This window comes from Prionailurus bengalensis, chromosome D4 (genome assembly GCF_016509475.1).
Source record: "Prionailurus bengalensis isolate Pbe53 chromosome D4, Fcat_Pben_1.1_paternal_pri, whole genome shotgun sequence".
NCBI classification, from domain to species: domain Eukaryota; kingdom Metazoa; phylum Chordata; class Mammalia; order Carnivora; family Felidae; genus Prionailurus; species Prionailurus bengalensis.
In genome coordinates this window covers 28,397,956-28,407,214 of record NC_057359.1, presented here as the reverse complement: position 1 = coordinate 28,407,214, position 9,259 = coordinate 28,397,956, and the positions used below count along the sequence as shown (strand labels likewise).

The 9,259-nt window shown below is 42.4% G+C and overlaps 1 protein-coding gene across 1 annotated transcript; it reads left to right on the top strand.

Moving 5' to 3' along the window:
* The first annotated feature begins 1,292 nt into the window (after nucleotides 1-1,292).
* Nucleotides 1,293-5,215, top strand: LOC122474300 (procathepsin L-like). Its single transcript, XM_043565171.1, has 7 exons — nucleotides 1,293-1,418; nucleotides 1,718-1,837; nucleotides 1,938-2,072; nucleotides 2,497-2,721; nucleotides 3,424-3,586; nucleotides 4,239-4,356; nucleotides 4,825-5,215. Exons 1-7 carry the CDS (start codon nucleotides 1,293-1,295, stop codon nucleotides 4,922-4,924), a joined length of 987 nt encoding a protein of 328 aa, XP_043421106.1. The 3' UTR covers nucleotides 4,925-5,215.
* Nucleotides 5,216-9,259: the final 4,044 nt, after the last annotated feature.

Sequence of the window (9,259 nt, the reverse complement as noted above, 5' to 3'; positions counted from 1 at the left end):
ATCTTTTCTTTACACTTTGTGCTTAGTGTCTTTGGTCCCGTGTAAGGTCATAAATACATTTTCTTTTATGTTTTTAATACTTTCATATTTTTGTTTTTTTATGTTGAATTCTGGAATCCATCAGTAATACGTTTTGTGGATCTGCTTCTAATTTTTCCTGGATGACTAGCTACTTATTGACCATTCTCTTCCCACTGATTTGAAATAGCATGTTTCTTTTTATTTTTAAAAAGCATCTATTAAAATAATCATATGGCTTTTCTCCTTTTGATCGTTCAGCCTTCCAGTTGCTGAAGCCTATTTTCCCAGAGTCCAATGCAACCCAGTGAATGCTCCCACGTTCCCCAAGTAGGGCCAGAGCTCTACAGAGTACTTTAGGGGATGCTAGAAAATGGAAAGCACGCCTGGATTCCCCATGAGACAGGCCCAAGCATGTAACCTTCCAGTGGAAAGGCAATCGGGAAAGAATGAGAAACAGAAGAAAGGGGTTCTCAGGTCACAGGCTAGAGATCCCAATAGTTCCTCTGTCCCCTGCCTATGGAATGACGGTCACCCGGGTGCCATTCCACCAGTGGCTTTGAATCTTTGATATGTAGCTTCTGAGAATGAAATAAGGGGAGTCCCAAGCTCCTCCCAGCTCCCTGTCCTCAGATTTGACATGCAGGGACACAGATCACTAAATCACCACTAAGTATATTTCAGTGTGCCTTCAATACACACTTTTTTCATATCTTATAATGGCATCAACTAAATGGAAGTTTAACATTATTTTCTTTGTTGAATAAGCATGAGCTTTTTCTTTTGGACCCTTAGCTGGACCACTGTGACTGCTCTATTGTTTTAGTCAAACCAGTTAAGGACCATTTGACAGGAAAGTGAGCCCAGACCATTGTCAACAAGTTTTTCTTCTGTAAAGAACAAGCAATTATCATCAAGAAAACATCAGAATAGAAGTCATCAGCTTGGGAAACAAAAGCAGATCGGGAAGATTACAGTGTACTGGGCCATATGGATAGGGCCAATCAGGCCAAACCCCAGGGATTTAAGTGGGTGGCCTCAGAGTCACTGCCCAGCACCAGAAAGCCCTGGGGCTACATCTGCCGAGAGCATCTGCACAGCTGCATGATCAGGTGAGCAGTGTTATCCTTCTGTAAGTACTTGGGAGGATAAATTCAATGTTTTTACTCCACCATAGTGGCTCTAACATCTAGAAGAAAGGAGGATGGATTTTTAGACAGATCTGTCTAATCAGATTCTCATTTTTTTTTTTTTTGCTTCCTAGGTTTTGAAACATGCATCCTTTTGACTTCCTGGCTGCACTTTGCTTGGGAATAGTCTCAGCTACTATAGAGCTTGATCAAAGTTTAGATGCACAGTGGATCCGGTGGAAGGAGACACATGGAAAACAATATGGTGTGGTTGGTAACATCTAAAATTTAAACTATCTAGGGGACTCACAGAGAATGCCCGTGCTGGTGGGAGTTTGTAGCACAGAGTAGCATCTTGAGACCACTCTTACCAAAGCAGTAAGCACAGCACCATGAGTGTGCATAGTGTGGACATATGTCCTGCTGTGTGGTTGCTGGAGAACAGCTCCCAGAAGCATAAGACCATCCATGGCTGTGGTTTCTCCTCCTCTCTGTGAGCACATCCACTTGGTGCAGGTCAGTAGGTTTTAAATACAAATAAAAATGATATGTTATATGTTTGCCTGTAGGTTGAAGAATGCAGAAGAGCCGTGTGGCAGAAGAATATGAAAATGATTATGCAGCACAATAGGGAATACCTTCAAGGGAAACATAGCTTCTTGATGGCAATGAATGGCTTTGGTGACATGGTGAGTATGGCATGGATTTGCTGAAAGTGTTGTTGTTTCTCTCAGTACTTTCCCCCCAAAATCTCATGCTTGTCAATATTCTACTTTCTTTTCCCTGAAGACCAATGAAGAATTCAGGCACATGATGATTGGTCTCAAAATCCAGAAGAATGAGAATGGGACAGTGTTTAAAGTCCCTTTCCCTGCTGGTATCTCCTTACCTATGAATAGGAGACAGACACCTGATATTAGTCTTGTGAGTATCAAGGATGACTACTCATCAGGTCTCTCTCCAAGAGGAAAGCCAAAAAGAAAGTGGCTCCCTGCTATGGTTTCCTGCTGTGGAAAAATATATTGTAGCTATATTTATTTATTTTGTTTAATGTTCATTGATTTTTGAGAGAAAGAAAGAGTAACGAGTTGGGGAGGGGCAAAGAGAGAGGGAGACACAGAATCCAAAGCAGGCTCCAGGCTCTGAGCTGTCATCACAGAGCCTGATGCAGAGTAGATGAAGGTAGACCACAAGCCTTGAGATCATGACCTGAGCCTGAAGTCCAACGCTTAACCATGAGCCACCCAGGCACCCTGCCGTTGCTATGTTTTAAAGTTTTCATATAGATGGACTGTTTTCACTCTTGTTATTGGTTTTGTAGACTGAGACCTTTATAATTTGTTTTCAGGGTCGGTGTGCTTCTGGCTGGGCTTTTAGTGCAACTGGTGCCATTGAAGGACAGATATTCCGGAAATACGGCAAACGTGTTTCCTTGAGTGTGCAGAACCTCCTGGACTGCTCTTGGCCTCAAGGCAATGAGGGCTGCAATGGTGGTCTAATGAGTAATGCCTTCCAGTATGTTAGGAACAACAGAGGTCTGGACACAGAAGAATCCTATCCATATGTTGCAAGAGTGAGTAGAGCTCCTCACTTGTCACCATTCCAGCTCTGTCCTTAGAGTTGAATGCTTTTGAAGAAAACAGACACCATGTTTAACATTCACATTTCCAATTGTAGACTCTCTATCTGCAGTCTGTCAGGACTGTCATTAAACGGTATTAGCCTGGCATAGTTCTCTGCTTAGATGGTTACCACACAGCTGTTTTTATTTCTACATTACATGGAGATATGCATACCTTTTACACAAGGTACGGATTTCCCCAGAGTGAAAAACTTCTTATGGACAGGTAGACCATGAGTGTTTCATTGAATCCACACCAGTTAGTTTTGCTTTTTTTAAAAAAGGGTTTTTTTATTAATTTTGAGAGAGAGAAAGAGAGGGAGAGCATGAGAGTCGAAGGGGTCCAGAGAGAGAGAGAGAGAGAGGGAGAGAGAGAGAATCACAAGCAGGCTCCATGCTCCGTACAGAGCCCAACACGGGTCTCGATCCCATGACTGTGAGATCATGACCTGAGCCAAAATCAAGAGTTGTATGCTTAACCTACTGAGCCACCAATTAGTTTTTTAATTTTAAGACAATAAATAGCCTTTCACTTCCTGGGTTGCTTCACAACAAACTTGACTTGGAAATCTTTTACCTGTAAGCTGCCTTGAAGTCATGTTCCCCAGGAAGTGGATGGTCATAATCAAGTTTCTTTTCCTTTACCATTCAAAGGATGGACCCTGCAAATACAGGCCTGAGTATTCTGCTGCCAATGTCACTGCCTTTCAGACAATTCCTCGGCGGGAGGAGGCCCTCTTTGTGGCAATGAAAAACATGGGATCCATCTCTGCTGCTATAGATGCAAGCTTGGATACCTTCCGCTTCTATAAAGGAGGTAAGCATTTGTTGATACAGAAAAATTGGAAAACCACCCTAAGAAACAGCAAGAATGACACTTTGGTATGTAGAATTCAATGTATAATTTTGGGGTGTGTGGATTTAATATAGTTGTTCATTCTGTACATGTAATATTTATGTCTGCTGTTTCCATTTGCCATTACTTGGCCCAAATCCCCATGAGTGTAAGTATATAATAAATATATTTAAATGACAACATAATTTAATTAGTAGAGCTTACTTTACTTTTTTCCAAATGTTAGACCTTGATAAATTTTAAAGAATTTTGATACTGAAATTAACAGTGGAAAGTAGCTCTTGGCTCAAGTAATTTTATGTTCTCTGCTGTTTCCCTAGGTTGACATCCTACAAGTAGAATAATAAGGTTTCGGCGGGTGATTTTTTTAATGCCCCTTGACTATTATTTTCAAAAGGGATTGTGACAGTTAGTATTTCTCCTGGAGTGAGATGAGGGCCCAAATCCCCACCCCTTCCCACTAAACAAAAATATCTGACTTTTAAATCTCATCTGAATTCATACCAATATCATAACTGAATTTTGAAATGCCTCCCCTACTGTGGTTGATAGGCTGGGTTACTATCACATGTCACGTGGGAATCCTCACTCAGCATTGAATATTACTCCCCAGGCATTTATTATGATCCAAAGTGCAGCAGTGAAGACCTGAATCACGGTGTTCTGGTGGTTGGCTATGGCTTTCAAGGAAAAGAATCCGATAACCAAAAATATTGGTTTGTCAAGAACAGGTATGAAAATCGAGGAATATGTACTTTTGAATTTGAAAAGGGAATGTTTTTTGGAACCAGTGTTTGGACGCAGGTCCCCCAACCCTTGAGCACACTTCTGAAATCCCAGCAGTGTTTACCCCATCTAGGGGGGAGCACAGACATAGTCATATGATGACAACATTAAGATACTGTCTCAGGCTTGCTAGGGTCCTGATATAGTTTTGGTACCACTGTATTTCTAAATTGGAAGTTTTTCAATATTGTATATCACACCCAGGTCCCAAGGGTTTCCTTTTCCTGTTCACACTGCAGTTTTGTGAAATGTCTGTGCTTGGTTAGAACTCAACCATGAACAAGAACGGCCTCTCCTGATTCTTCCTGAATCTGTCCTGGCCTCTGGTGCACTGCTCAATACTGGATGCTATTGTTCAAAAGATGTATGTTTTAGGTTGTTTGTAATAGTTGGAAAACCCTGTCTTCTTTCAGCTGGGGCACTGACTGGGGCATGGGTGGCTACATAAAAATGGCCAGAGACCGGAATAACAACTGTGGAATCGCCACCAGGGCCAGCTTTCCTATCGTGTGAGATGATGGTGATGAAGAAGGCCTTGACTGATAACAGAATATCCAGGAAATGTATTTTATTCTAAAGTTGATCACATCTTATTTTGTGGGGTAAAACACTTGAATCACTGGAGATCCAAGTTGTGACGAATTCTGTTAGTGTTTACGCTGGTGACGAAACTAATTCTTTACTCCCTGCTCTAATCAACAGTGTGTGATTAAGTTGCTTAATAACTTTTGAATGTTCATGTTTTAATTTTTTAAAATTTATTTTTGAAAGAGAGACAGGCAGACAGGGTGTGAGTGGGGGAGACCAGAGAGGGAGACACAGAATCTCAAGCAGGTTTCGGGCTCTGAGCTGTCATCCCAGAGCCCAATGTGGGTCTCGAACCCACAAATCATCAGATCATGACCTGAACTGAGGTCAGACACTCAGTGAACTGAGACACCCAGGTGCCCCTGAACGTTCATGTTTAAAAGTTGCATGAAAGTTTTACCTTTTAAAATAAAATTTACTTTCATATGTTGAGGTGTGCTCTGTTTTTGATACATAAACTTCTTTGTAGTAAAAATCCAATGGTTTTGTAGGGAGGAAGAAATATCCTCATTCCTCCAAAATTCTTCCAACTGGTTTAAGAATTTAATTGACATGAGACAGGTTAACAGGAGGAAAAAAAAAAAAAACAACCCTCAAAGTTTTATTACATAGGCAGGTAGGCCCACTAATGAATTTAAGCCCAAAGAAATGGCCAAGGCAGACAGGTTTTTTTGTTTTGTTTTGTTTTGTTTTTTTGCAGTCTTATATATTTTGGACAAAGACAATAATTTGTGAGGAATTGACAGGTAAAAGAGAAAAGGTGTGTGGGAGTTTTAAATTGCAGGAATTCTAAGTGGAATCTGGGCTGAGGTTGTAGATGAGTAAAAAAGTAACAAGGTTTGTTTCTACAGCTTTTTCAGGTTTGAAGCCCCATCTCTGCTGATAAGGATGTCTCTTTACCTCATAGTACAGGGAGGGGACCTTTCATATGGGCCACTCATTTCCTGCTTTCAAGAGGGGTATGTGACAGCCTGGGTGTTCTTGCACCGGCTGTATCCCAAGCAGCTTCAACTCAAGATAGTCAATATGCCATGGTGGCACATTTTGGGGTGGCCTCCCTGGGGCCTCACAGTTTCTTCCTCTGAAACTCCCCTGGAAGTTTATATAATAAATAGCTGAGTAGATGACTGTGGAGAGAGAAATCCAGTTTGGATTGAGCAGTAAGAAATCTACAAAAAATAAGAAAAGCATAGATCACCATGAGGATGAATGAACAGGTGAATGAGGGTGGGGGGTACCTGGTATTCATTCATACCAGGTATGGAATGAATCAGTCACAGGAATCAAGGGCACAGCATAGGGAATATAGTCAACGGTATTTTAATAGCAATGTGGGGGGTGGGGTAGCTACACTGTGGTGAGCACAGCATAATGTATACAGTTGGCAAGTTACTATGTTGTACACCTGAAACTATGGTAACATTGTGTGTCATTTATACTCAAAACATTTGGGAAAGAAGAAGGCAAGAGAATGAATAAATAGAAGAGAACACATTTCCCCACACCTCATGAAATGAGTCCCACAATCCTGGAATAGATCTGACCAATTAAATGTGCTTCATTTATCTGATGGAAAATATTAATTCATTTTTTAAAGTAGATTTAATTTAGATATTATGTGCCTCATTTGGGTTAGATAAAAAGCAACATTTTCCACTGATGATTGCACGAGCATCCCCTGCTAAGCAGTCACGGTATCTAGAACATGATGACTTTGGAGACCCCCAGAGGCTAAGCTGTTACCTTCTGACTGGAGTGTTTTCAAAGCATGCATAGTGGTATTGAACCCTCCTTGCTCCATTATCATAGACAGATTTAGGATTGCCTTTTCTAATTCATCATCTCTGAAACTTGGGAATAAGATCTTTAATGCTGAAGAGAACCTGGAATTCTGATGTATCATCCGATTTTCTATGATTCCTCAACAGGCATGTGGGTGTGACACAATTTTATGAACAAATGCTGTCACTAAGCACAGTGACAGAAAAGCCAGGTATCCAAGTCCATATGGTTCTGACCATTTAGGTGGGAGCCCTTTATATGCTTTGTTGACACATGAAATAAAGGAGAAGGGCACCTGGGTGGCCCAGTCCTTAAGCATCTGACTTCAGCTCAGGTCATGACCTCATAGTTGATGAGCCTGAGTCACATATCAGGTAAGCTCCAGCCCGGTTTCAGGTGAGCCCCTGTCTCTCTCCCTCTCCCTCCCTCCCTCCCTCCCTCCCTCCCTCTCTCTCTCTGTCCCTCTGTCCCTGCCCTTCATCCACTTGGGCCCTCTCTCTTTCTCTCTCTCTCAAAAAAAAAGGCAGTGTGGTTTACAGACAAGGTGAGGTTGAAACCTGTACTTTTCAAAGTCTGGAGTGTTAATTGATAGTGTTAATGTTCATACATCTCCATTTTTCTTGTGGTCCTGTCAGTCTTTGAGAGCAGCACACGTTTCAAAATAGCTGATTTCAGAGTCTTCTTACTTGGCTCCGGCAGCTAGGAAGCTTGGTTTTGTCACCCAGCCAAGTAAGCCCAGATATTTGGTCCACGTTTTTAGGTGGCCTGTCTTTGGTCAATACAATTCCTTGCTCTGCAACTCTCTTGGTGGGGCGCCTGGGTGGCGCAGTCGGTTAAGCGTCCGACTTCAGCCAGGTCATGATCTCGCGGTCCGTGAGTTTGAGCCCCGCGTCAGGCTCCGGGCTGATGGCTCAGAGCCTGGAGCCTGTTTCCGATTCTGTGTCTCCCTCTCTCTCTGCCCCTCCCCCATTCATGCTCTGTCTCTCTCTGTCCCAAAAATAAAAATAAAAACGTTGAAAAAAAATTAAAAAAAAAAAAGATCACGCGAACTTTTTCCGCAGCTGGCTGGCACCCAGCCACAGTCTCTGTGCACCAGCAGCAGCGTGGTATCCTGAACATTCCCGTGGACAGGCTGGCACCTGGCCATTGCTCTGCAAGACCCTCCCCCAGAGGAACTCAGTGGGTCAAAGCCCCAGTTCCTCAAAAGGGAGGGGTTGAAGGGAGGGGCCAACATGGTAGAGAAGTAGGGGGATCTGAAGTTCTGTCCTCTCCAACAAAGCCATGTTGAGGCCAAAGGACCTTGAACCCCAAGAGTCCGGGAGGAAAAGAGGCAGAGTTGGTTCCAGGGACCCACCTGGACAACCTGACAGGCCATAGGAGGAGCGCTTCAGGGAACAGACATCATGCCCACAGTGGAGGCGGGACCTGCCTACATCAAACCTCCCCCCTCCCGTGCCTGGCAACTGCCTATCTACTGGAGTGGGATTGAAGCTGAGATAGCCCCTCCTCCAGAGCAGCGCTTTTGCCTTGCCTGGTTTAATTCACGGACAATTCTTATTATATAGATATATTCTTCCTTCCTTTTCTTATTCTTATCTCTTCCCTCCTCTAGTCTGGTTACCCTGGTTTTTGGCCTATTTAAGCAGACATGTTTAATCCGTTCTCTTGATACATTTTTTATACCTCCTTCCTTATTTTCCTTTCTCTCCCTCTGGATTAAACCATATAGTTTCTTTGATCAAGTTTATTTTCTCTTCTTTTTCCCCACCCCCTTCTTTACTTTTGTTTCTCTGTCTCTATTAAGCCTAATAGTTTCTCTGTCTGGACAACTTTACCTTCTTTTCTTTTTCCCCACCTCCTTCTTTATTTTCCTTACTCTCTCTCTGGATTAAGCCTATAGTTTCTTTGCCTGGTCGAGTTTTATTTTTTCTTCTTCCCCAGCCCTGTCATTTCTCTTTTTGTATGGGATAAGGCCTCTTCCATCAGCACTGCCTCCACCCCATTGTTTACTTGTAGCTGGTGTTTCTGATTTTTTGCTTTTGGTTTTGTGTATGTGTGTGTGCGTGTGTGTGTGTGTGTGTGTGTGTCTTTTCTGTTGTTTTTTGTTTGTTTGTTTGTCTGTTTGTTTTCCTTTCCAGGACTACTTCAATGAACAAACCAAAGCACACCTGGTGGAGGGTCCGAAACATTACTACAAGCAGGGAGATAAAGTAACCAAAGTAACAACAACAGAGAGCAAGTAACTCTCTGAAGAACACCTCCTGAAGGGCCAGGCCTTGGACAGCATATGATCCCTCTTTAATATAGTAGTGCTTGCAGGTGCAAGACATATAATGAGCATTTAAAACACATAAGGGACAGAAAACTAGCCAAAATGATGAAACGGAAGAATTCTCCTCAAAAGAAATTCCAGGAGGAAATGACAGAGAATTTATCAAAACTGAACGAGAATTTAAAATAATAGTCATAAAATTAATC